The 27,003-nt window shown below is 42.9% G+C and overlaps 9 protein-coding genes and 1 pseudogene across 13 annotated transcripts in view; 9 read left to right on the top strand and 1 right to left on the bottom strand.

The window, feature by feature from the left end:
* Positions 1 to 27,003, bottom strand: part of LOC128261162 (DNA-directed RNA polymerase II subunit RPB9) — a 122,064-nt gene that overhangs the window by 76,404 nt on the left and 18,657 nt on the right. The gene's annotated exons all lie outside the window — the stretch shown is intronic.
* Positions 4,837 to 6,063, top strand: LOC128261030 (uncharacterized). The gene has a single exon (XM_052994456.1). The coding sequence runs from the start codon at positions 4,969 to 4,971 to the stop codon at positions 5,860 to 5,862; it is 894 nt and encodes a 297-aa protein (XP_052850416.1). The 5' UTR covers positions 4,837 to 4,968; the 3' UTR covers positions 5,863 to 6,063.
* On the top strand, positions 7,592 to 9,326 carry LOC128260959 (serine protease gd-like; annotated as a pseudogene).
* Positions 9,957 to 11,930, top strand: LOC128260950 (serine protease gd). The gene is made up of 3 exons (XM_052994328.1): positions 9,957 to 10,221; positions 10,280 to 10,451; positions 10,658 to 11,930. The coding sequence occupies exons 1-3, from the start codon at positions 10,015 to 10,017 to the stop codon at positions 11,602 to 11,604; spliced, it is 1,326 nt and encodes a 441-aa protein (XP_052850288.1). The 5' UTR covers positions 9,957 to 10,014; the 3' UTR covers positions 11,605 to 11,930.
* LOC128260910 (serine protease gd) lies at positions 12,727 to 14,996 on the top strand. 4 transcript variants are annotated; one of them, XM_052994264.1, is made up of 4 exons: positions 12,727 to 12,877; positions 13,152 to 13,317; positions 13,423 to 14,152; positions 14,536 to 14,996. In XM_052994264.1, exons 1-4 carry the CDS (start codon positions 12,761 to 12,763, stop codon positions 14,942 to 14,944), a joined length of 1,422 nt encoding a protein of 473 aa, XP_052850224.1. In that variant the 5' UTR covers positions 12,727 to 12,760; the 3' UTR covers positions 14,945 to 14,996. The 4 variants fall into 4 exon arrangements, with proteins under 4 accessions (XP_052850224.1, XP_052850214.1, XP_052850240.1 ...); XM_052994254.1 differs by having other exon boundaries at positions 12,802 to 13,077; XM_052994280.1 differs by lacking the exon at positions 12,727 to 12,877 and having other exon boundaries at positions 13,176 to 13,317; positions 13,427 to 14,152.
* LOC128252311 (uncharacterized) lies at positions 15,681 to 16,695 on the top strand. Its single transcript, XM_052979943.1, has 2 exons — positions 15,681 to 15,718; positions 15,781 to 16,695. The coding sequence occupies exons 1-2, from the start codon at positions 15,681 to 15,683 to the stop codon at positions 16,562 to 16,564; spliced, it is 822 nt and encodes a 273-aa protein (XP_052835903.1). The 3' UTR covers positions 16,565 to 16,695.
* Positions 17,096 to 19,346, top strand: LOC128260897 (enteropeptidase). Its single transcript, XM_052994216.1, has 4 exons — positions 17,096 to 17,320; positions 17,545 to 17,710; positions 17,770 to 18,511; positions 18,735 to 19,346. Exons 1-4 carry the CDS (start codon positions 17,111 to 17,113, stop codon positions 19,150 to 19,152), a joined length of 1,536 nt encoding a protein of 511 aa, XP_052850176.1. The 5' UTR covers positions 17,096 to 17,110; the 3' UTR covers positions 19,153 to 19,346.
* LOC128260932 (serine protease gd-like) lies at positions 19,806 to 22,510 on the top strand. The gene is made up of 4 exons (XM_052994294.1): positions 19,806 to 20,156; positions 20,544 to 20,709; positions 21,144 to 21,780; positions 21,838 to 22,510. The coding sequence occupies exons 1-4, from the start codon at positions 19,947 to 19,949 to the stop codon at positions 22,259 to 22,261; spliced, it is 1,437 nt and encodes a 478-aa protein (XP_052850254.1). The 5' UTR covers positions 19,806 to 19,946; the 3' UTR covers positions 22,262 to 22,510.
* LOC128252310 (serine protease 48-like) lies at positions 22,836 to 25,369 on the top strand. The gene is made up of 4 exons (XM_052979942.1): positions 22,836 to 23,154; positions 23,438 to 23,581; positions 24,108 to 24,745; positions 24,803 to 25,369. Exons 1-4 carry the CDS (start codon positions 22,945 to 22,947, stop codon positions 25,224 to 25,226), a joined length of 1,416 nt encoding a protein of 471 aa, XP_052835902.1. The 5' UTR covers positions 22,836 to 22,944; the 3' UTR covers positions 25,227 to 25,369.
* LOC128260906 (dopamine receptor 1) overlaps positions 25,480 to 27,003 on the top strand; it is a 32,156-nt gene continuing 30,632 nt past the window's right edge. For both annotated transcript variants that reach the window (XM_052994240.1, XM_052994229.1), the window contains exon 1: positions 25,480 to 26,721. In XM_052994240.1, the coding sequence (XP_052850200.1) occupies positions 26,419 to 26,721 (303 nt within the window). In that variant the 5' untranslated portion in view covers positions 25,480 to 26,418. The remainder of the gene's footprint in view (positions 26,722 to 27,003) is intronic.

Below are 27,003 nucleotides of genomic sequence, written 5' to 3'. Positions count from 1 at the left end.
TAACAGCAATAAAGCGTTTAACGCTGTTACTGGCCGCACTGTGGGTGGCGGGGAATGGGGCAGGGGGAAAACGCAAACTTTGTTGTTATTGTTGTTGTCGATATTTGAAAAGTTGCTTGCTAATTTCGCTTAAGGAGTTCGGAAACTGAAATTTGCCGTAATTAACAGAAACGTTTGCATTTTAATAGACTTTACATAAATTGTGCGTTAAGTTTTGTTCAAACGAAACATCAGGGGGCAATTTGAAGGTGCAGGGTAAGGGCAACCTTATGAATAAAGTTTTAGGATATAGAAGTTACGTGATAATCGATAAGTTGAGTTGTGAATGGGCATGCGGTTGTGGAGTGGCGCATCGAGTATACGCAACGTTGGCTAGCTCATGAGTGCGTGTTTGTGTGTGCAGCAAAGCATGACTAATGACAGCTTTGGCCCGAGCTATGTACACGCCGGTATATATCATTTCGTTTAGCAAATAACAAATATCACTGTCCAAACTGGAACAGCGACATAGAAAGTGAAGAACGACAGGCAGAACGAGACGGAAATAATGATAAATAGTGTTTTGAAACGTTTTCATGTTGCCTCTGCAGATGAAACGAAAATTGTTGAAAACTCGGACGACGTGTAGCTCCTGGGAGCATCCAGCTCTAGCTGCTCACTCTTGCTTCTCCAAAAAAAACTCCCCATTTCTCGCCCCTGTATCGTATAAATATATACGAAGAGAACAGCGCATTTGCAACATTTATTGAGTCGTTGAACGAGTTGAATGAGTTTGGGTTTGCTTTTTTATTTTTAAACGCTGGCTGGAAGCCTCCAGAGCACCAGGCAAAGACTAAACGAGCGTACACAGTTTAAATATTGATTTACGACCACACACACACGCTGGCGGAGAAAGAGACGGCTAGGGGGGCGTGGAAAGAGAGAGAGAGAGAATAGACGACCGCAAAACAATGCAGGCAACTGGAATTTGTTTTTAAAATATGACCAGCCGAGAATTTCTATTTAACTATGAAATCAGTTATTTTCATGCTAGCAAAGAGGATTTTAATAAGAGGAAACAGCCTGGAATCCGATTTTCTTGTTTTCAGAATGCTGTGGAAGCCCTCAATAATTTATACAGCATGGACACCACAATAAAATCAAATGTTTAATAAATTAGTTATCGTATTTTTGTTTATACGGACACAAGAAAATAGGTTAGATGGACCGAGCTTACAAAAAAAAGGCTTTTAGGCATTGCCTACTTTTTGAAAGATGTACAGCGTCAGTATTTGAGAGCCAATCCAAAATATATCCTGTGATGGTAATACATGTTTATAATAAGGACCGAACTCAGAAAGATAAGTGATTAAGTGAGTACACAGTGATATGAACAAAGGATTTCCTTTCAGTGAACCGCAGGCCCATAAGACCCAATAGGCCATGTTTTCAATTCATTTTCGGGAATCTTGAGGATTCTCATGCTAATTGAAGTCATGCCAAGGCATAAAGCAATGCAGTTGCGCCAAATTCACTATTGGAAGTCATTAGGCAGCTCTAAGGGAAAATTGAATGTCAAGTGCAGGCCGAGGGAAATTGGAGGAGAGCAAACTGCTGCCACTCCATGACTGCCTGCAGCCAAGAACAAGAAGAAAAACATGACGATGCGATGCGATGCAGACAGAATGCGCAAATTGGTTTTACTTGGCAGAGCAAGCGTGAAAACGATGTTGTCCTAGTCCTGCTCGACGCTTTCCCGCTCGAGTAGGTGGGAGAACTTGGCCCAAGTTGCGGCAAACTTTTGCCCAGCACGTTACGCATTCGCCGCGTACGCCGACGCGGCAACATGGCGTATGACAAATGTTTCCTCTGCTGATTCGCAAATCGCTTGTTCCAACACTAACCATTAGAACAGATTAGAGCAGCTGGGGACTCGAGGCGATCCTGGGACACAGCACTCAGCACTCAAGGTGTTGGTAATCTCTTTGTCGGCCTCTGTTATTATTGCGGCCTGTTTGTGTTGCCCTCCAGTGTCATAATAATTAAATGGAACCTTTGCCAGGCCAGCCAGAAATTCATCACTCCCACCATCTTTTGATGCGGCTGCTGCACTGAAATAAATGTTGATTTGGCTTAAAATAAAATAGCAAATTATTTTAAAACAGCTTATAGTACGACACGATACCCACTATGAGTACACAATCCAGGCTGTTGATATTGTGTGCTATAACCAATATATCAGAATATTATCTCCATCAACATTTTTTTGTATTAAAATATTAAAGTGTTTGTTAAAAATGTTAAATAAAATGTATGCAACCTGTGCTCCACTGTTATAAATTGAATTGCTCTTTATAAATAAAATTTGAACGTATTCTTAGAAAAGCAGTTACATTAATATTTTTAATTTTTAAAAATGGTTTTTGTTTAAATAAGCTATACAAATCTTTGATTTGATACAACATTAAAATAAATGTAGATTACTTCGAATTAACAATATTAAATAGTGTTACTGTTACTATGGTCGATTTTTGAAAGAATTAGATCAATTTACGAATAACTCTAAACATTCTAGATAATTTTGTTTTTTCCTGTGTACGGGTGCGTGCCGCACTCGTTTTGTTATTTAAGGCAAGGTGGCAGATTCATTTGTAAGCCAGTCCAGGTCTTCAGACCTCGGGAATTTCTTTGTTCGTTGGTTTTGTTTTGAAGAAGCTGTCGCCCGACTTCCACTCGACTAACATATTATTGATGTAGGCGGTCTTAGGAAAATTTTCAGTAAGACCTTGTCATGCGTGTCCGACTTTGGCCTTCACTGCCCACGCGAATGTGGATGCCTTGTTTCCCGAAAAAACAAGAATTGCATATTTAAGTTCGCGCATTTATCAATGCCTCTTGGTAGTGATTCATAATGCAGGGATTTCAAAAAACAAATTTGCCTCACATTTTATTTATTTATTTTAATAATTTAAGATGAGAGCAAAGCTCAACTCCTTTTTGAACATTTGTGTAATTGTGCAAGTTGGAGTAAAAATGATCTAAAAATACTTACTAAAATTTATATTTCTGATTTATTAACTTGCATTGAGATTAGCAGAGAGAGAGAGAGAGAGAGAGAGAGAACAACAAAATATTTCCATGATTGATGGATGAACGCGCTTCATCAATCAAATTTATGCACTTCAGCGATAATTTGATTGATATTCAATAGTCTGACGTTACAAACTTCAAATAGTCCTTTTAATATTCCTAGTACTCAAGTAATCTCCTTGAGCATCGCCGAATTTCACGAAGCGGTTTTTGTTTGTACAATTCATAAAACTGATTATTTATGTAGAAAACCTCGAACCGCAAACGGGTTCAAAGTGCATCCACTGGATGTTGGTGTGGTTTTTTTATGCTGCGGTGTGCCAAGTCAAATGCATAACCAAAAAAATATACAACTTTACTTTTACGCTCCAGTTTTGTTTATTTTTTCCGTTTGATGTTGCGGGGCTGCTTCTCCATCTGCCGAATGCTTAAAGCCATTTGAAAATGATTGGCTTTTATGTCAATAAGCGTCTCAGTTGTCCTTACTTGTTTCAGTTTTTCTTTGGCATGACTTTTTTTCTTGACTTATTTTTATACAGCGCGGTATTCTCCTACAGTCTGTCGCTTAAGTGCCCCAATAAAATACAATAAATATACACATAAATTTTTATATACATCGCGCATATAAAATAACAACTTGTTTTGTGGACCAAAAGCAGCAAAAAGTTGGCGGGTTTTAATAGACGAACGAAAAAAGAAAAATGTAAAGCAAACATTTGTGCTGACCATTCGGTCATTTAAAGTGCTTGTTTTTCCAGCGAAGGCACATTAAATTTTCACTTTGGAGAGCAGCTGCCAAACCAGATGCCATAAATCTTCCGGCTGAAATTAAAATCCAGGGCTCAAATCCAATTTTCACACTGAAAACGAAAATCAGCAAAGGGTCTATGTCAAATTTTCAATAAGTTGCTAAACATCGAAGCGTAAAATAAGCATTCGTCACTCAGTTTTAGGTGCGCTGACATAAATCTTAATTCAAACCGTTTGGGGGTTTGGTTTTTTAGGTCGTTCGGATTTGGCACGCACAATTGATTTATGAAAATGAATTGCTCACATGCAGAGGACTAACAAAAAACCGAAACATCCTGTGATAGGCAACATTTTCTCTTTGAAATTAAAGCCGCCACGCAGACGGCAATAAAACCAAAGCTATAAAAGCTAATGAGCCCGAAAACGCCCACCTCCCTAAAACTAATATACGAGCTGAAGCATAATGAAAATCGTGGCCATCGTGTTGCGCTTGCATTCCTTCATAAAATCGAATTTCATCTCGCTGTTTTGGCTCATAAAATGATGGCGATCGTCGACTACCGTAGGAATATACGGCGTGGAATGTCATAAAATTTACGCAAATTGTTGTTGCTGATTCCCGATTTCCGATGAGAATACTTGCTTACCGTTATTGCCTGTGAGTGCGCATAAATTGAGGTACAAATACAAACAAACAAGTTTTTGTATAGAAAGACGAGAGGTCTTTGTTATAAGGGGCGTGGCAATGGCTGATTTATTTGCAGATAACAAAATGGAATGAAGGCACTTACACTGTTGGAAATGGGCTTATAATATAATATAATATAATTATAATTTATTTAAATTTAGTGTCTGATTTTGCAAATTATTATATAATTTGAAGAACTTGATAATCTTTCAATAATAATTTATTAAAATACTGTAGCTTTTTTTAGCTACCATCAAAACTTTCTGGCTATCCAATAGTCTATTGTATTGCATCGTTTTAAATTATGAAATTCGATGTAATATGTGCAAACCATATATTTTTCAAGGTGTAGACTGGTAGATTTTTGTCACTCCACTGAGCAGTAAATAGCGAGGCGAAGGCAATTCACACACTCGCTAGGCAGGCCAAATTAAAAGAATAGAAATTCCAAGTACCTCAGAATGAGTGAACATCGAAATCCCTCCAAGGGTTCGTCAGAAGGTGGGCGAACGATGGGCGTCCCATTCTTCGATGCGCTATGGCCGCTGATCCTGGACGAGAATCCCTGTCACATCGAGAGCAAGGTGGAGGGTTTTTTTGTACCCAGCAAACCCTTTAATCGTCTAGAGTGGCACACTTATTTGGCTCGGGTGGGATATCCTTTCTACATGGCGCCGCATGAGCTGCGCTGTTGTAAGGGCGCTCGGCAGGAGGAAATGGAGGAGGAGGACGGGGAAAAGGCCTTGAACAAGGAGGTGGTGGAGCGGAAGGGACCCGCACAGGCTGACTTCTTGTGCCGTGGAACCCGGGAAATACGACCCGTAGATAAAGAGGTGGATCAACTGAGAATGGAGCAGGAGCGTCGACAAAAACTGGGCTACGACTTCGCCAATCGCCAAAATCCCTGGACCATGCAGACCCCCAGCCACGAATTGGGATTCACAATTACCGAGGAGCTGCAGCAGTGCTTCAAGGCACCCATGGAGCTGATCATTCTGCAAAGGATCCATGACCACGACTGCAAGCTCATGATCATCGATCTGGGTGCCGAGGTGGACATCAAGGACTGCCAGCGTTGGATCAAGTTCCGACCTTATATCCAATTGCTAGCCCTGGTGCGAACGCCTCAAATGGAGCGATCGCTGCAGCTGCTGAATGTCTTTCACACCCTCCTGGTGGAGGAGTCGGCGGAGAACTCATGGAACGATGAGTTGTCCTGCTCCCTGCGCACCGGCTTTGTGTACGCCCAGAAAATACAGCTTCTCAAGTCCTGCGGCGAGCCATTGGTATTCGTCTTTAGCCGACTACGCGGAATTTGCACCTGCGATAACTTCAAAATACTTCGTAGGGCCTAGAATAAGATAATCCTCAAATTATTGCACACCTCACTCAACTAAATTAACTTAAGGGCTAAAAAAAAAATTGTTGTGAGTTGAGGATAATATTCTGTTTATTACAAACTATGTATGTATGTTGCAACGTGGTATAAATTATAAAAGTAAAAAAAAAATTCAAATGTTGATGCAAGAGAAATATGTTAAGCATAACTTGCTATAAAAACATCAAAATTGTCAGAATGGTTTTTAATAAATGTGTTTTATAATAATTTTATTTAGTTTTAAAGGTTTAAAGTCTGGATTTGAAATGATTGAAGAACAAGCCGAATTTTAGGATCCAACATTTTGCTAGTAATTTTGGCCTTGTTTGGCCGTCATTCAAGAGTCCCCGTTCATGAAGCCTAATTTGGTTCGACTTGATTTGGATGGCTTGGTCAGGCCCATCATGTTGAAGTGGCGCCCGAGCAGGAACCGCTCCAATTAGGCCGCTCAATTGGCGCCGCCTTTGAGTGCAGTCAGACGCATTGCTACCTTCCATTTGCCACCCGATTATTGACGCAGCCGGAAGCCTGCACCACCATCTTCCGACGTGGTGTCAAAGTGCCTCCGCTGGGCTGGCAAACTTGAGCCCCAGGCACAATTCACAATAAATTTGTTTGGGGAAAAAAAAAATCGGAAAAGCAGCGAAAATTTCGCGCCAAATCTCAACAAATTATTACAAAGCTTAACAAACTTGGAGCTGATTATAAAAGTTGCCGCCAGGCGGTTGGGGCATTTGGGGAAGCCGGCGGCCACAATGCAACAACAATTGAGTTGCGGGTGTCGCGAAGTTAGGTGCCTTTCTCCCTGCCCTCGTTTCATATTTTTTGTTTTGTTGAGAAAAGTTTTTGGCAAATGTGTTGTCGCTACTTACGGGGCTCCAAAAACACCATTTTCAATAGACATTCACATAAATCGCCTTAAATTATATTATTAAAAGTTGATCATGCCTCGACGGATAAGGACCCCTAAAAAATCTTTTCTTGGCAAAAGCGAAATATGATTCTTACTGAAATCCGGTTCATAAAAAAGGCTTCATACGGCTCCTGAACTCTATAAAATTAAATACCAAAGAGTATAGCTTTCTTTATCGGCTCAGAATAAGAATAAGCTTTAAAATAGAAATTCTTTTCAAATTCATAGTGACTAGCCAATTAATTTATAAATTAATTAACTTGTAGCACTAGGATAATAATATTGTTAAAGTCAAGTAAGTATCTGCAAATTCAACATTCATTGCAAGACATTACGTATTTATAAGTAAAAAAATCTTAAAAATCGTTACTAATAATCTCATAAATTAAAAAAAATTGAATTGAAAAATTAATAATATGGTAATATGTTTTTGCAACAGAAGGCATATTTATATCAGGTAGATAACTCAGCCATGATGGTTGCAGATTTTTTTAAATTTAAATTTATTATCTGTGCACTATGGCAATTGAGCAAGACCGGAAAAAAGAGAGATAAGAAGAGGGATGCCAAAAGTGAAGAGAATGTGTGCTTAGGAGCTTTTACTGAACTTGACTTTACCAAGGTGCGTTTGCAAAGCCTAAATTCTGAATAATGATGACTAATTGATAGCCAATTCAGAGTCAGAGTTGGAGTCAAGACGTAAAATCCAGAATATTCAGCAACCTGATCGTAGATCAGTCAGTCAGTCTCAGTAGTCATTCAGCTCCATTTAACATTGGTTGTACCCATCAAAATGTCAATTTCGTGGCTTACTTTGCTCGGTCTTACTTTTAACCTGGTTTACGGCTCGGCGTTGCGCATTCCGCAGCACAGTTGCGGGAGTTATTTTTCGTATTATAAAGATCTATCCTCTGGCGACTACATTGGCCTCTTTACGGCCCCCCGCCCTGGACTCTATAGTTTATCATGGAAAGTCTCCTTTGCGGCTCACGGATTTGACCAGGTAAGAGCATTTGGATTCTTATAACCTTGCAGAAGGTATTACACTTACAGTTAGCATCAATGAATTTTGAACGATTTTCATATATAATTTTTGCAATAACTTCAAGATTATATAAAATTCGACTTGCCGAAGTTTTCTTCCTTTCTTGTTCTTTGTGAAACCTTTTATTCTAATCCAAATTTGCAGACGGATACTGTCAGCTCTCTTATGTCGTATCCCTCTAAAGATCGGGCCTTCAAAAAGATTCTTAATGGGGAACGTGGACAGGTGTTTGTACGATTTCGGGATTTCGGAAACGAGCTCCCCAAGCTGACCTTCCTCAATTTAAATGGACAGGTTTTGTGCGAAAGCGATGAGTGTAAGTGACTGCTAATCTGAACTCTTTTCAGAAAAAAACTAATCAATTTAAAAACCGTAATTACAATTTGTTTAACAGTTTAAAATTGTAATTTTTTAGTTGTAAAATTGTAAACACAATATTATACTTATTTACATTTATTACAGATGAAGCCCCTTTCAGCACAATGACCAGAGTGCGAAATATTTCCATCTCAGCACCCATTAGACAAAGCACCTTACAAGAAATATTAACATCGCCCGTGCTAACTCGAAGTCCGGCCGTAATCCGCAACGACATCAATCCGTGGCCACGGGAGGAGACCGATTTTGACCAGTGCGGAGTGGAGGGCTTTGCCTCCCTGCTGATTGGAGGTGAACAAGTGACCAGGGGTCAGTATCCCTGGCTGGCGGGCCTCTACAAGGGCGTCTCTTTCGATGAGTACATTTGCGTTGTTTCGGTAATCTCCAAACGGACTGTGATCACGGCGGCCCACTGCACTTACGGCAGGAGTGCCAAGCAACTGCGGGTCTATTTGGGCAGGCACGATCGTAGCGAGAATCCGGAGAGCGGAGCTTCGTTGGTCAGTGTGGCCAGAGTGATCACGCCTCCCGACAACAAGGGCTCTACAGTTCCGGACACGGACGTGGGTCTTCTGGTGCTGGACGATCCTATAGAGTACACCAAATACATCCAGCCGCTGTGCCTTTGGAACGAAGACTTGGAACTGTACCGCGAAGAGGGCGAGAGAGGCCTGGTGGCAGGATGGGGATATGACAGCAAAGGCGGGAACACCCGTTTTCCCAAGAAAGTGAGTGTGTGATTGGTGTCGCAGCTTCAGTGTCTCAAAGAGATGAGGCGGGCGGAGGATTTCCTAACGCCGAGGACCGTTTGTGCTGGAAATCCGGAGGCACATGGTCCCTGCTTCGGAGACTCGGGGTCTGCACTGATGGTGCTGCGAAATGACCGATTTTACATTCGGGGCATCGTTTCTATTTCGCTACGCCAGGGAAACAATTGCGATCTAAGCAAGTACGTCATTTACTGTGACGTCTCCAAGCATATCGACTGGGTTCGGGAAAATATGGTGATGTGACCTTTAAAGATTTCATCCTTTTGATTTGGGTTAACTTGCTCCCGCGTTCCAGATATATTTACACTCAAAAAATGCTGCTTTTTAAGTACTGCAGCGAGCTACTGGTATTTGTCTCTAGTCGACTGTGTAGGTAAAAAGACATTCTTCCAATATTGTATACAGCAGAAAAATAAATTAACTTTATAGATAAAAATATTAATTAAAGTTTAATCAGAATTGTATTTATTAGCAACTTCTCTAGTCGGAAATTGTATTTGGACGAATGAACGTTACGGGTTTAAAAATGTTCATCATATTTATTTTTTTAAAGGAGGAAAATGTTTCCTCGTTGATAATCAATTAAAGATAGTTTAACTCAAAAACAATGTTGGAAACTTAGTTGTCTTAATTAAGTACTAAAATAAATATTACTTATCTTTAAGCTTTGTGCAATTGAGCAAGATCGTAAAAAGAGAGATAGTAAGAGAGAAGAGAACGTTGCCTAGCTACATAAAAATGGTTTTATCAATTCAATCCCCATGTTTATTTATCAGGGGGTTTTCCTCCAGAGAGCAGGCCACCTGAATGATTTTGAGTAGAATCGGGCTCTGTAATGACCACTTGGACGGTTACAAGTTGGGGCTTGGGGAAAAACACCTATCAAGTCAATGGGGTGTTCCGCAATCTGGGGAGAGATCAGCTGTTGCACCGAGCGGATCTGCATTGAAATCCGAGTGAGAATTGTGGCCCCCAGTTCCAGTTCTCGTTCAGCTCCAATCGGCATCGGTTGTTCCCATCGCAATGACAATCTCGCGGCTGACCTTCCTCGGCCTTTGTCTCAATCTGGTTCTCTGCTCGGCGTTGCAAGTTCCGCAGCACAATTGCGAAAGTTATTTTTCATACTACAGAGAGGATAGTGGGGCCTACATTGGCGTTTTCACGGCTCCCCGCCCTGGAGTCAATAGTTTATCATGGGAGGTGATCTTCACGGCTCATGGAACTAACCAAGTAAGAGCCTTCCTATTTTTCATCGTTAAACCTTTAATTCTACATTCCCATTTTAAAGGCGCACACAGTCAGCTCTCTAATGCCGTATCCCACTAAAACTCGGGCCTTCGAAAATATTCACAATGGAGAACGTGGACAAGTATTTGTGCGCTTCCAGGATTTCGGAAATGAGTTACCCAAACTTACCCACGCGGAATTCAATGGACAGGTTTTGTGCCAAAACAATGAATGTGAGTAAAGTTTAAATATGTTTGATTATCATAAATAAACTTTGCTCAGAAAAATATTAAACAACTTAGAAAATCACATTTAAACAAAATCATTATTATTATTTACAATTTTATCAATAAAAAACCATTAAGGTTCTAAGCAGTAACATAATTTGACTCTTTAAAATGCAAAGAGGACTGTCCTAACATTTTCCTAACTTTTTCAGACGATGCCCCATCCAGCACAATGACCAGAAGGCAGTCGATGTCCACCTCAACGCCCATTAGTCAACACTCCGCTCCAAGGGAAATGGCAGTGCCTCAGTCTCGACCAAGACCGACCACATCGACCCAAAACGACCTCAATCCGTTCTTCAATCGCCCGAGGCCACGGGTGGAGACCGACTTTGACCAGTGCGGAGTGGAGGGCTTTGCGCCCCTGCAAATCGGAGGTGAACAAGTGACCAGGGGTCAGTACCCCTGGCTGGCGGCCCTCTACGAGGGTGAGTCTTCCGTCAAATACATGTGCGTTGTCTCGGTGATCTCCAAACGGACTGTGATCACGGCGGCCCACTGCATTCACGACAAAAGTGCCAACCAACTGTGGGTCTATCTGGGCCGGCACGATCGAAACGAGAATCCGGAGAGCGGAGCTTCGTTGGCCAGTGTGGGCAGAGTGATCACGCCTCCCGCGTACGAGGGCAGTCCATTTCCGGACACGGACGTGGGTCTTCTGGTGCTGAACCACCCGATGGTGTACACCAAATACATTCAGCCCCTCTGCCTATGGAGCAAAGATTTCAGGCTGTCCGCCAACGAGGGCGAGAGTGGCGCCGTGGCCGGATGGGGATATGATCGCACTGGCGAGAAGACCCGTTTTCCCAAGACAGTGAGTGTCCGATTGGTGCCGCAGGCTCAGTGTCTCAAAGAGATGAAGCGCGCGGAGGATTTCCTAACGCCGAGGACCGTTTGTGCTGGCAATCCGGAAGCACATGGTCCCTGCTTCGGAGACTCGGGGTCTGCACTGATGGTGCTGCGAAATAACCGGTATTACATTCGGGCCATCGTTTCCATATCTCCCCGCCAGGGAAATATCTGCGACCTAAGCAAGTACGTCATTTACTGTGATGTCTCCAAGCATATAGATTGGGTGCGGGAAAATATGGTGATGTAAGCTGATCATTTGGGTGTTCAAATAATTTAAATACTGGCCAGTAATATAATATTAATTATAACATTTGCTGTATTAAATCTTTAATAAACCATTTATTTTGGCTCAAAGGATAGGGTTTTGCAACTTTGGTTCGAATATTTTAATTTTACACCAACTAGACTTTCATTAATCCAGATTTTAACAAATCGTTCGATACCTATTGTTACTTCAGATTTGCCAACAACATGGAACATTTAATATTAAGAAATTAATACTTAGCTTAAAGCTTCTGACTAAATAATCAGATGTATATATTCACTGATTAAATGTGTTTTTAACAGTGATAATCGTTTAACTTATTATACTCAGAGCTTTGGAAATTTTATTTGATTCGATGAGAGATCAGCTGCGAGAAAATTGAAGAGATTACATCTATCTTGTCTTATTTTCACTTAAGAGTAAGTAACAAAATCAGTGTTATCTCGTATTCTTATCAATAAAACAATGAGCCGGTGATATCCCCAACAAAATGTCCAAAGTGGAAATTAATTCTGTGATTCCCAATTGGCAGGGAAAACTATAATCTCTTACAGTTGGAGAACACTTTGTATTTGAAGAAATTAAAACAACAATAATAAAGTAATCTGAAAAAAAAATTAGTGACGCCATTTGTTTGTTTATTCAGCATCTTCGATGTTTATAATGTGAGGTGAATTTCGCTTAAAGCGCAGATGAGCAGATCACTTATTAGCTTCTAAGTCTGACTAGCTGATGCCCTACCTTCCTTTAATACATGTAGTTATACATACCTGTATAAGGTGCTAATAGAAAGATTTTCTTTAGGTAGAAAGTCAGATAACTTACACATTGAAATATTAAAGCGAAGGCTAACTACATGGGAACTTGTTTGTACTAGTATGTTACAATAGTGTAAAAAAAAAAAGAAAATAAGAAAACGATTATACGCTTACATCAAACAATGTGCTCGTTTCTCGCGTTCTTATTTTTATGTTTAATAATGCTTTAATAAGTAACCAGTGTCAAGTATCAAAACGTCGTCTGAATCGTTCTTTAATGGTTGGCTGGCAGCCGTGCCTTATAGGCTCTGCACGATGCGGAATTTCCAGTTTGCTCAATTCCGAAGCTCAGTGACTCAGCAACCCGTCCTCGAGATTTGATGTATGTAGATGGGAGCGGGAACCGTGAGCGATACCTGATACTCAATCGGTTTTATTTGCCCACCGTCGCTAGTCGCGTGCGGAACCGAGCTTCGATTGTCCGAGATTCCGGAAAGGTATGGGTCTGGCATTGGCCGTGGTTGTGTCGATAGTTGCCCTTTCCGGGGGCCAGCTTCTGCCGGAGAACTCGTGTCCCGACTACTTCGCATATGTCAACGATCCCTTCGAGGGCCTCCAGGGCGAGGTGACACTGCCCGCCTTCTCGCGCGGTCGCAATCGCATCGATTTGCGGTTCTCGCAGCGGGGTGATCAAGATGTATGAGCTGGCCAGCGATCTTCGCGCTGGAATGACAACCGACCTGACCACTTTGTCTCCTTCGCATTCCGCAGGCCTCCGCCGTGGGCGCCGTTACTCCGTATCCGGATGAGAGCGCGGTTCGCTCCAGCAGGGGGTCCTCCAAGTTTCGGATCTCCCTCAGACCGAATCCCATGGGTGGTTGGCCCAAGCTAACGCGTCTCACCTACAACAATCAACTACTGTGCTCGGCCAGCGAATGTGAGTAATATGTTTCTCTATCTAAACATAGATGTTGTTTGGTTCTCCAAATGAGTCTTTTCTAATTGATTTGTTGTCGCTGAACATTTTTAAGCCCTATTTCAGACAGACCGCCCAACAGTTTCTTCAATCGCTTCTATGAACTTCAGATCAGTGGATCGCTTGCGCCTTTCCCTTCCACCGGATTCAATCCCTTCCCGAGAGATGGCTTCGATGTAGATGTTCAGACCGTGTTCTTTCCGCCTTCTCGCGGGATTGATGTTTGGTCTGGCTTTATGCAAACCTGGCAAACGACCCCTTCCTTGAAACCCCAGTTGGCCACACCAGCGCCCACGCCGCCGGTTTTCTGGCAAACGCCTGGGCCACCTTTGACTACAGAATCGCAGAATCCGCCACCAGCAGCACCACCACCACCGGTTGAAACCAATTCTCCCCCAATGTCGACACCTGTACGGTTCGATCCGCGATCTCCTTCAGCTTCCATAGTTTGCGGAAGAGAGGGCAGTCTATCTCCGTATATTGTGCGGGGCAAGGAGTTTCCGCGCGGAATGTATCCCTGGCTGTCGGCCATCTACCACAAGGAGTCGCGATTGCTGGCCTTCAAGTGCGGCGGATCCCTGATCTCCGCGAGCATCGTGATCAGTGCCGCCCACTGTGTGTACCGGATGTCGGAGAGCAGCGTGGTCATCGGACTGGGACGCTATGACCTGGACGACTATGGAGAGGATGGCGCCGAGATGCACAATGTTTTGCGCCTGCTCTGGCATCCGGAGTTCAACACCCGCTTGCTGTCCGATGCGGATATCGCCCTGATCACCATAGAGCGCCCGGCCAAGTATGTATCTTAATATCTTAGAATACTTTATTTTGTTTTCGAAATTTTACATTTAGCTTTAAGAGCAATGATATGGGAAGCAGAACATTTTTTTTTCCTTGGCAAGAATATTAATTAAGCTTAAACAAAGAATTCAGTAACAGCACAAAAATCAATTCGCCTTAACAAAGAATTCGGTACCAGATTCTTTATTCTAAAATCCATAAGGTTTAGTTAGCATATTTAATATTGAAAATCGTTTAAAAGTTCAGTTCAGCCAATGAAGTACAAAATTGAATAAATCTTGGGTGTTAAAGAAGAAGTTGATAATATATTATTCATTACTTAAATCTAACACCTATCCAGTGCTGAAATTATATTGATTCCCATGTTTTTTTCTTCAGGTTCAACGACATTATTGGACCTATTTGCCTGTGGACGGTGGAGGCGAGCAGTACGTTGTCCACATCCGGATTCATTGCCGGTTGGGGCAGAGATGAGCAGGGAACCTCAAGGACCCAGTATCCCCGTGTGGTGGAGGCGGAGATCGCCAGTGCCACGAACTGTGCCAGCAATTGGAGGGCATCGATGGTTTCGGATCGAAGTCTGTGCGCCGGAAACCGCGATGGATCCGGACCCTGTTTGGGGGACTCCGGCGGAGGACTGATGGTCAAGCAGGGCGACCGCTGGCATCTCCGGGGCATTGTGTCCTCCGGAGAACGAGGAACTAATGGCACCTGCCAGCTGAACCAATATGTACTGTACTGCGATCTGTCCAAGCACATCGACTGGATAAACGATAATATCCGCTGAGCCCCGGATTCGCTTTGTATATAATTAGATTAAAAAACCCCCGAAGCCAAAACATGTATGTGTTTCATTTTGTGGTGATTTTTGGCAAAACCAGTTTGCGGCTCACATCTCTCGATTATTTTGCTAGGATGGATGGTTGATTAGTTTGCCAAAAAAAAAATGACAAGCCCCTAAGCTTGTATGACAAGTAATTGCTATTCGCTTAAGGAAAAAAAATTACTTGATCAATTACTTATGAGGGGATGGGATGAACAGTTGAGACATGTCTGATTAAAGTAATCTGGAATGATGGTCATTTAAATCCAAACTTAAATATAATATTTTAATATTTAGGGTTAATGTTTCGAAAGCTTTAATTATCAATTTAACTATCTACAAAAACAATTTTCTTGGACCAACTATCTTAAAAAAATATAATACTTATATGCGCCTTGATATTTGCAATTAAAATCACTTTAACCTTTAAGTTTCAAATTTTTTAATAAAGGTATTTTTTTTGTATTCAAATTTTTACCTTTAAGATCTTATCACAGCATTAAATTATTTTTTTTCGGTGTATAAATATTAGTTAGATATGTGGCGTAATATATAAACATATTTAAGCACGTGTTGACTGCTCACTGATTGGCATCAGCTGAACAAATGTTTGCCAAAGCGAGCGGCATGTTTAAATGCCCAATGAGTTATCTGTATAAGGCCAGAGCGATTCGAAGCCGTTGACGAGGCTGGCGGAAAGATGCAGCGGACCATCTGGCTGCTCTTTCTGCTGGTCCTGTTCGGCAGGGATGGCGAAGTACTGGCAAAAGATCCTGCCAATGCCATCAGGTATGAGTCAGGAAACGAGGAAACCATACCCAGCAATCAGATGATAATGGCGTTTTGTACCTAAGTCCGACTAACAATCTACAGAATGCAAATGATGAAGCCATTTACCAGTACAGGCTTAATCTTCAAAGTGCACTAAAGGAAATACTATCCGATCTACCCGATACCCGGAAGAAAAAAATACGTCAAGCCCTGCAGGAAGCACTGGCAGGATTAACTGGCTTGAATTTGGCCATCACACCACTGGCAGTGAATATTGGGAATATAAAAAAGCAGCAGACGGAACTAAATTGGCAACTTAAGCACCAGGAGGAATGGAAGTTTTGGGCTGCAGCTAAAGTTCAGAAAGTGTGGGAATCCACGGACGTTCTGATAGTCGCCGAAGTTGTCTCCATCACCGAAAACCTTTACAATCGCTATGGCCTCCAATTGCGCAACTGTGTGGGTGATTTTCTCTGGGTTCAGATTCGTTTTAACCAGCACTTGAAGGAGATCTTGAGCAAACTGCTGAGCCCCACCTCAGAGTTAGTCCATGCCACGGAAATGTGTCCCAGTATCAAGCCTAAGAAATGCCGGAAAGCTGTGAGGAATGCACTTAATGTCCTCCAGGATGCACCACAGAATCTCCATGACCTTTGGACCCAATCCGATAAGATAAAGGATTCCCAAAAGCAATGTAATCTTTGCCTGGAAAAAACTTTAGATGACTACGCCGAAGAGCGGATTGAATTGGAAAAGCAGCTGGAAAGAATAATCGATGAATATCGAGAGAGTATGACCACCGTTCAATATTAGGTGAAATTTATATATTTATACAATTATAGCATAGGCAAACATAAAGTACAGACAGCACATAAGCAGGACATCTTCGGCACCAACAAGTTTAAGGGCAGCATATTAATAATAAAGTTATAATTTCATTGCGATTGATGTTTATTAACGTTTTAATCTAGCCGTATTGCGGAAAAATCATATTCATACTTAAACACGTTAGTATCATTGTTAATCGCAGTCGCAGATTGATCAAAATGCAAATGATCTATCAAGGCAAATTATAAATGGAATTCCAGCTGCTTGAAGAGTGACATTTTTTACATAACTGTTCTAACAGGTGAAATTGCAAGCTTCGCGCAAGAATAAAACTCAAAACAAAGCTTAGATATAAAAAAAAACCTACAAACAATCTGGGGAGAGCCATTGACGTTATGAATAAACTTTAGCTTAGGGAGAGTCTTTAGATCGGGTAAAACACTTGCTCTTTGAGTGAGATGCTTTGGCATTTGAGTGAGTGAATATTTTTCATTAAAATGGTTGGGGAAAGCTCTCCCCTAAGCAGTTGCAATGAGTCCGCTTCAGCTGTTGATCGCTCTCCTCCTGGTGGCTTTGATTAAGTCGGGTCTTGGCCAGCTGCCCCAGAACGACTGCTTTCCGCGTTTTAAGTACAACTCCTTCCAAGGGCAGTTCATCGGTCTGGTGGAAGTGCGTCATCCCCCGGCCAACAACCATACACTAATCCTTCAGTTCTCCCAACTGGGCTATCACGATTTTTCGGTGAGATATAGCTTTTTTTAGTTGGGAAATTCTCCACCCCTCCGATTGAACTGCATCTGGTGCTCTTATCACATTGCTTGCTTGCGGTTGTGCTTTTTCCCAAGCGGCAATGGTAATTGTTTTTGCAAAAGCAAAAACACAATCTTTGTAAACAAGTCTCAGGGAGAATAAGCTGCTAGCTTATAATAAAAAATATAATAATTTCTATTCCTTTTTATTTTTAGAACAATGTAGGCAGTATTTCTTTGGTGGACGATGATGAGACGACTCAGAAGAATTTGCGCCAGGGTTTTCCGGTTCGATATCGCGTGGATTTCCCGATTCCCACAATTCCGCCCAAGATCACAAGTATGCGATTAAATGACATAGAGCTTTGCGGTGGATCAGAATGTAAGTGGTGGCTATAGTCTCATGCTTGTTGATCCGTACTTAACTTCATTGGTTTCTAGACCGCAAACCAAGAACAGGCATTACGCTGCGGATCACTTGGACCACCCCATATGTTTCGGTCTTTGAGGTCAATCCTCAACCATTGCCATCACGACCTGATCCAGTTTGGCGACAGGAAGAAGGTCCACAACCCGAACCCAGTGATTGGACCTATAATACTCCGCCAAGGATCACAAATAATGAAGAGAGATTTGGAGGAAACAATGGATCGTTGCAACTATTCCCCAGTCCTGGAAGGGGTCCTGTACCGCAGCAGACTGTATCTAATCCTACCCCCCGAAAGCCGGTGCCAATTCCTGGTACAATAAATACACCCCAGCAGCCGGTCACAAATCCTGGTCGCAGTTCTGCCCCCCAGGCAAGTTCTTCCAATGGGATTCCGTGCGGAATTGAGAGGACCAGCACCACTCCCCTGATCTTCCAGGGCAGAAACCTGCAGCGCGGTCAGCTGCCATGGCTGGTGGCCATCTTCGAGAGAAGGGAGAGCAACGGACCCGCCTTCATCTGTGGCGGCTCCCTGATCTCGACTTCCACGGTACTGTCAGCGGCCCACTGCTTTCGGTTTCCTGGCCGGGATTTGACCGCGGATCGCACGGCCGTCTCCCTGGGACGAAACAGTCTGGCCATTCACTCCGAAGGAGAAATTCGCGGGGTGTCCCAGTTAATCATTCACGAAAACTATCAGATAAAGCAAGTTACGGAGGCAGATTTGGTACTGCTCAGATTGGATGAACCAGTGAGGTGAGTTTGTGAAAAGATATAATTTAAAAAAAAAAAAAGTTGAAAATGGAATATAAGCTTTCCAAAATGATAGATGAAATAATATGTTTATAAACAAAAAAGTCTAAATTAGAAAAAACTTTTTAATAGGATAGGATTTTGTTTTTACTTTTCGAAATAGCTGTAAGATATAAAGATATAAAAACAAATTAAAGGTAATTTCTAAAATATCTATACATTCCAGGTACAACGACTACATAGTACCCATTTGCCTGTGGAGCAGCAGTAATCGGATGGACCTGCCGCAAGGGCACACGACATATGTGGCTGGCTGGGGACCGGACGAGTCCGGTACCGGAAACTCGGATGTGTCCAAGATCACCGACCTGAAAATCGTAAGCGAATCCAACTGCAACCTGGAGCTGCCCCACACGTTGGTACAGCCGAGCACGCTGTGTGCCAAGAAGACAGGAAGCGGACCCTGTGCCAGCGACGGAGGCGGACCCCTGATGCTGCGGGAACAGGACGTTTGGGTGCTGCGGGGAGTGATCTCCGGGGGGTTGATTAACGAGGAGGAGCACACCTGCGAACTATCGAAGCCATCCGTGTTCACCGACGTGGCCAAGCACATCGACTGGGTGCGCCGGAACATGTGGGACTAAGTGGAAAACTGGAGTTTGTCTGCCCTTTGGGATTCACATAAATATATGCATTTCAGACACGTAACTGGCAGATCCAAGTGCTGAATTACTGTCTCTAAACTGGCCTTTACTCATCGGGTAATAGTCACTAGATTCATTAATCATTGAATGAAATAAATTAAAGAAGCTTATCTTGTGTACACTGCAACAGATTATTAATTGTGTTCGATTTAAAAACATAAATGTTACAACTTTGTTATAACTTTGTTCATCTAGAACTGGCAAGAAATAAAAAAAACTCTTTAACATGCCAGGCCTGTAAATTAATGCTGCAGTTTAATGTCCACTGGTATGTCAAAACTATAGTTTGAATTTGAAATCATCAATTTATTTGCCATATTAGGTAGTTTTAACTTCTATATATTAACGGTAATTATATAACTGAGATACAAAATCAACAATATGGAAAAATCGTACGTTTCCACTTGTTTTTTTTTTCAGTGGATGCAGGTAAATAAACCATAAAAACGTTAAGTGGCGGAGGAATCTCCCAACACACTCGTGCCTGTAATCGAGTAACTAACTCTGATCAGGTTGAGAGAGACCAAAAGCTTTGTCTTGAATCTGAATCTGACTATTCAGCTAGATCGGAAACTAATGCGAATTAGCTGAGCCAATACCAATCATTCATCGCGCGACTTTCATTGAGTGCGGTTTCAAGCTGTGATTCTAGAGCGCAAAACTCTGGCATTGCAGTCGCATTTGTTTTTTTTTTTTGTTTATATTTATCGTACCGGAAGGGCTCTACGTTCGTCATGTGCCAAGTGAAACTGTTCGCTTTCCTGATTACGATATTGCAAATCTGCTTAATAAGCAGTCAAAATCTGCCGTTTATTGCCTGTCCGGATCTGTTTCGGTACCTGGAATACAATAATGAGTATATAGGACATCTCAAACTAGTTTTGGATAACCAGAACACGGACAACGTGGTGCGTGTTGAACTTTCGCAGCGTGGCAGAAGGACGGTAAGATATGATTCGCTTAAAATTAGCTGTTATGTCAGTGCTATTAGGCATTGACCTCACTCCCAGATTGGATGCCTGATTTCTCTTTATCAAGCTTGACGAGCTCACTGGTCAAGTTGATATTCATGGGAATTGCATGGCTGATAAGACAAATCGCGCTCGGGAAAAACCCCTTCGCCGAAAGCTCCCCAGTTCGGTTCTCTGCCGCTTTTCTCAAAGTTGTGGAACGGGTTTGCCGTATGCTCGAAGATATGTCACCCGGGCTCAGCTGGCAATGTTATTATTGTTCTGCTTGAGGTTTGGTTTTGCCAGTTGAGTTTTGTTTGCAAATTTTCTCCCTGTGTCGTCGATTGAATTTTATAGTTGCCCTCTGGTGTTTTCTTTCAGTCTGAGCCGGGATCTCTCAACTTTTTGGAGAACGAGGAGTCGCTCAAATTTCGCTTGTCCAACAATGAGCCTGTCAACTACCGAATCGACTTTCCCACGCCGGGTGTGGTGCCCAAACTTACCATGGTTTCGATCAATGGAGATGTTGTGTGCCAAGCCACGCCGTGTGAGTATATCTTTGGTTTGACTAACACGAAGTTCTTTTGAAACATTTAAAGAAGGAAAAGTGTTTCTTAATCCATAAAAAATGTACTGTGTTGTAAATTCTAATTTTTGAATTAGAAGCCAACCAAAAACACTTTTTGTAAGGATTTACGTACCATTTTAGAAAAGAGATAAAATGGTTTATTGACCAAAAATGTATAATTTTTTTTTTAAATTCTTAAAACGTCTTTGAGGATATATCATATATTCCTTAAAGACGATTTGAAAAAATGTTTGTTTTAAATCTCACAAGCCTAGATGTCTAGTTAATTATATTTGGTTAAGAACAAGTTCTGTTTTTAATTTACAAGCCTAGATTTCTAGTTAATTATATGTAGCATTTTCTGCATATCTTTATTATATATAATAAATTGATAACCTATTTTTTTCTTTAAGTTGGAGCACCTAGCACAAGGCTATCTTTATCGCGTACTCTGCGAACAACTGTTCCTTTGGCGGCTTTGCCGACACCTGACCGCTCCCAGCCCCCCCTGCGGTCCCAGGAACAGGATCCCTCTCAGAGAAGCCGACAACAACAGCCTCCTCCAAGGCCGAGGCCCCAAGGACCCAGGTTCGAGAGCACAACCAGAACACCACCACCACCACCACCACCTTTGATCCCGCCCGTGCAATCCACCAAGTCCGTTCCCCGGACAATCGGACAGCTGAGTGGAGTCTGTGGGCGGGAGAAGACCATCCAGACGCCCTTCATCCACAACGGAATCGAGGTGGAGCGTGGTCAGCTGCCCTGGATGGCGGCCCTCTTCGAGCTCGTGGGCAGGGACTACAACTTTTTATGCGGAGGAACCTTAATCTCGGCCAGAACGGTGATCTCGGCGGCCCACTGCTTCCGCTTTGGCAGCCGGAGTTTGCCAGCTGAAAGGACAACGGTCTCACTGGGTCGAATTTCTCTCGACTTGATATCACCCGGAAAAACTAGTGGCGTATCACTTCTTTTGCTACACCAGGACTACAATCCCAATGTTTACACCGATGCGGATTTGGCTCTGCTCCAATTGACCGAGAATATTCAGTGAGAACTAGTGAAAATGATAAATAATGCAAAATTTCATTTAAAGAACACTTTCAGATTTAATGACTACATAAAGCCCATTTGCCTGTGGAACGAGAACTTTCTGCTGGACCTCCCCTCGGGCTACAAGTCCTACGTGGCTGGTTGGGGAGAGGACGAGAAGGGCAACCGGAACACGCGGCTGGCCAAGATGACGGACACGGACATCATCACCCACTCGGAGTGCCGCGGCAACCTCTCCGAGGAAAATGCACGCTTTATCACCTCGCACACGATCTGCGCCAGCAATGCCCAGGCATCAGGACCCTGTAGTGGCGACTCCGGCGGAGGGCTGATGCTCCAGGAGGAGGACATCTGGATGCTAAGGGGCGTCGTTTCGGCCGGACAGCGAATGACCAACAGATGCAACCTTACGTTGCCCGTCATCTACACCGATGTGGCCAAGCACATCGAATGGCTGCTGCGAAGCATGTGGTTTTGAGACAAACTGTGCGACGAAATAGTTGAACTACGTGCCAAAATACTGAGAGACCTTGTGGTTGATAATGAGATTAACTTAAACTTAATTAATTAATACAAAACGTTTTAATCCTTGAAGAAGTTAAAATTGTTGGTTAATTTATGTTGTATATACAAGTAAGTGAAAAGCCATTATTATTCTACACTGTTTTGATAACTACACAATTTAAATTGTATATTTTTGGAACTTAAAATTGTCTTACTTTAATGTGTAAAAAACCAAAACATTGGAGGAAATCAGATTAAACTATATATTTTAATTTAAGATGCTAATACTGATTTAAAAAGGTCAAAATATTGTTTCCTTACTTGTGCAATTTTATTTTGATTTTAATTTAGTGCTCATTAAAAGAGCTCTTAAGACTGCTGAATCACTCAATACGGTCATGATAGAGCAAGTATGTAATCGAGTTACTTATTCTGATCAGTTTGAGAGATTCAACAGATTTGTCTCGAATCGTTCTATTCATTTAGATCGGAAACTATTGAGAATTTATTGCGCTAAAACCAATCATTCATCGCGAGACTCTCATTGAGTGCGGTTTCCGGAGCGCTTTTATCTGTGATTCTAGACTGTAAAACTGTGAAATTGCAGTCGCATTTTGTTTTATAAATATTTATTGTTTCGGAAGGCGTGCGTTCGTTATGTGCCAGGTGCAACTGTTGGGTGTTCTCATCACCATATTGCAGATCAACCATATTACCGGTCAAAATCTGCCCTCTATTGCCTGTCCGGATATCTTTCAGTATCAGAAATACGGAAATGAGTATAAAGGACTTTTAAAATTATTTCTAAATAAAGATGTGGAAAACGAGATGCGTGTCGACTTTTCGCAGCCCGGTAGAACGGAACCGGTAAGACTTCCCGAGTTTACCGAGCATAAGCCTCCCTCCCAATTTGGATGCTTGATTTCCCACTACTGATAATGACTTTCCTTAAAGCTGGGAAACAGGTTTAGTGTTTTTGTCGAGAGTGCTACTGTCCAAGCTCAGCTGGCAATGTTATTATTTTTCTGTCTGAGTTTCAGTCTTGCAAGCTGACTACGGTGTGTATGTTTGCCCTCCGTGACGTCGACTGAAATTTACAAATGTTGACTAAATCTGGCTTAAAGCATTTGATTACTAATTTTTCTTCTAGGACACCCCGGGATATTTTGGCTTATCAGATGATGAGGAATCGGTAATTTTAAACTTGATAAACAATAAGCCCATAAGCTTCAAAATTGACTTTCCCACGCCGGGTGTCGTGCCCAAACTAACAATGCCGTGTATGCTATGCCGTGTAAGTGAATGTTTTGCTTTATTTTTGGGTTATCCGATAATGTAAACCAGGTTTATACATAATATATAATCACAAACTGAAAACGTATTTATTTAATTTACCGAAAATACTCGTTATATGGTCCTTTTATGTTTTAAATACTATGATTTGGCTGATAGTAGACAAGTGTTTAATGGAGCTTAATTGTATTTAAATTTGACTGGTATTTGTGGATTTTAAAATAGTTTTATTTGTAATTTTTATAAATAACAAAAAAGGAAGCAAACTTTCGGCAAGCCAAACTTTTTATTACCTTGCAGCCATTCCAAAAATTAAACATTCATTAAAGCAACTGTTTTCGGTATTTAAAAGCTATGTTAATTTTTTGGCTGAACGTTTCGATCTACACTATGGCAGCCTAATGATACAGTAGTCTGTTTTTAGTAGAATTAAAACAGCAACAAATAATTTTTTCAACTAAGATGTAACTAACTAAAAACAAATTGTAATCTATTTATAAAGTTAACGGTTCTAACAATGTTCTGTTTTTCGGCTTTCAGTTGCACCCCCCAGCATTACACTAACTTTGACGCGCAGTCTGGGGGTGTCTATTCCTTGGAATAATCCCCACTGGACAGGACTGTCCCAAGGACAGGAGCCCCCTCAGAGAAGCCGTCCACAACAGCTTGCCCCAAGCCCGCGGCCACAACAAGTGCCACAGTTACCAAGGCTCGAGACCACGTCCATAGCACCACCTACACCACCTTTAAGCCCGCCAGTGCAACCCACCAAATACGTTCCCCGGACAATCGGACAGCTGAGTGGAGTCTGTGGGCGGGAGAAGACCATCCAGACGCCCTTCATCCACAACGGAATCGAGGTGAAGCGTGGTCAGCTGCCCTGGATGGCGGCCCTCTTCGAGCTCGTAGGCAGGGACTACAACTTTTTATGCGGAGGAACCTTAATCTCGTCCAGAACGGTGATCTCGGCGGCCCACTGCTTCCGCTTTGGCAGCCGGAGTTTGCCAGCTGAAAGGACAACGGTCTCACTGGGTCGAATTTCTCTAGACTTGATATCACCCGGAAAAACTAGTGGCGTATCACTTCTTTTGCTGCACCAGGACTACAATCCCAATGTTTACACCGATGCGGATTTGGCTCTGCTCCAATTGACCGAGAATATTCAGTGAGAACTAGTGAAAATGATAAATAATGCAAAATTTCATTTAAAGAACACTTTCAGATTTAATGACTACATAAAGCCCATTTGCCTGTGGAACGAGAACTTTCTGCTGGACCTCCCCTCGGGCTACAAGTCCTACGTGGCTGGTTGGGGAGAGGACGAGAAGGGCAACCGGAACACGCGGCTGGCCAAGATGACGGACACGGACATCATCACCCACTCGGAGTGCCGCGGCAACCTCTCCGAGGAAAATGCACGCTTTATCACCTCGCACACGATCTGCGCCAGCAATGCCCAGGCATCAGGACCCTGTAGTGGCGACTCCGGCGGAGGGCTGATGCTGCAGGAGGAGGACATCTGGATGCTAAGGGGCGTCGTTTCGGCCGGACAGCGAATGACCAACCGATGCAACCTCACGCTGCCCGTTATCTACACGGATGTGGCTAAGCACATCGAATGGCTTCTGGGCAGCATGTGGTTTTGAGAGATTATCAAAATGATAAAGTAGCCTATAAAAATGACTATTGGGTGTATAGTGAGAGTAAAGTAAACTTATTTACTACACTGAAAGCCAAATAGAAACGGGTAGAATTAAAATATTTACTTTTTAATTTAGTGTCGCCCAAGAGTTAGCCCCAAAAAGTCTATAATTTTTCTCCTAAAACATAAAGAAACTCAGTTGATTTTCCAGAATTTAGAGTACCCCATTTGCAAGGGTCTTTCAATTGAAAGATTGCATCGGCCTGCAGGTCTGCCGGCGGCGATTTGTCAAAGCCAGCAATTGCATTCCATTTGCATGCAGTTGAGGCAGTCACAGTCACTCGGCTTCGTATCATCGTTCTCTGTCTGCTAATGAGAACAAATGGAGGTGGCGGTTAGAGTCGCGTCGGAATCGCTGACAAATCGCTGGGAAAACGCGTCGGTGGCACAACAGGTGCTTTTCGCTCTTCTCAGCTCTCTCGAAAGCTGCGCGGCGCACGTATTCCGCCTGCTGAACGGCGCATCCTGTTGAATGGACACCTTCGGCTCCGGCGGAATTGGAAAGTTGTTGCATACTCTACGGCATTGGTCGCTCGCCGCGGTCTCCGGCATACTCGTACCCGTACCCGTATTGAAACTGAAACTGAAGCCGTTAGTCGTGCGTGTCCGGACAGTCGACGTTCAGCCTTCAGTTCGCACGGTTCGGCAAGCGGTGGCAGCCATTAATGATAAACTCCACAAAGAGCCCTATCTAAAATCGCAGGGGCTCGGACTTAATCCCGTGTGCCGATCGAGAATTCTTGTCGGGCGTGCGTGCGAGTGTGTGCAAAGTGTTGCGGAGTGTGTGCGTGTGTGTGTGCAGATGATATAAACCACCCAACAATCAGCATATATAATTAATAATTCAAGGACTGACTTTAATGCTGCAATTTGGCCTGATTGATGGCTGGACATGACTCTTGGTCGCATTTTCCGCGTTGTTTGCAAAGGGCTACTCCCAGCCTGAATCTGGTATCCTGTCGCATTTAGAATCGAAGTGTATTAGCAGAATGCTGCATTGCCGTATTCGGGCAATTTATGGCCTCACCCCCAACTGAGAGTCAAACGGAGAGAAGAGGAAACAACCGTCAGCCACACCCCTCCAACAAGGTCCTAATTTCAGCTCAGCTTCATCAAATTTCACCAAATTTCATCCAATGACAAATGCAATGCGGGCGATTGCTGCACTCGCTCTGACAGCCGCCAGTGCAGGAGTGGTCTCAGTGGCTGCCTCGGCGGTCAGCACCACCAGTTCCAGCACCTCCTCCACCACCAGCACCTCCATAACGGGTGGCGGCACCACCATCAGCGGGACCAGTGGCAACAGTAGCAGCGGACTCGCCTCGAATTCCTCGCTGCTGGACGCCGATCACCTGCCGCTGCAGTTGACCACCGCTAAGGTGGACCTGGACATTGAAATCGACATTCAACTGCTGACAAATGGCTACGATGGCACAACGGTGAGTGCATGGAGGTTGGGCAAGGAGGCACGGGAGTGGGTCGATTGTATTTATGTGGCTGCCAACGAGGCATTCATTGGGCTTTGGCTTTGGCTTTGGCTTTTGCTCCGGCTTCAGCTTTAGCTTTATGTCCGCTGTGCAGGTCGTTAAATTCGCTACTCAGAGGAAAAAATAGAAGTACACTTAAATATATATTCCATATTAGTATTTGGCCAGTGAAAGTTATTCAAAAATTAATATTTAAAATATTCTAACAAACAAAATGTTGATTCTTTAATTAAG

The sequence above is a fragment of the Drosophila gunungcola genome, chromosome 3R (genome assembly GCF_025200985.1).
Source record: "Drosophila gunungcola strain Sukarami chromosome 3R, Dgunungcola_SK_2, whole genome shotgun sequence".
NCBI lineage: Eukaryota > Metazoa > Arthropoda > Insecta > Diptera > Drosophilidae > Drosophila > Drosophila gunungcola.
Note: the sequence above shows the minus strand (reverse complement) of the source record. Positions and strands in the feature narration are given on the sequence as shown.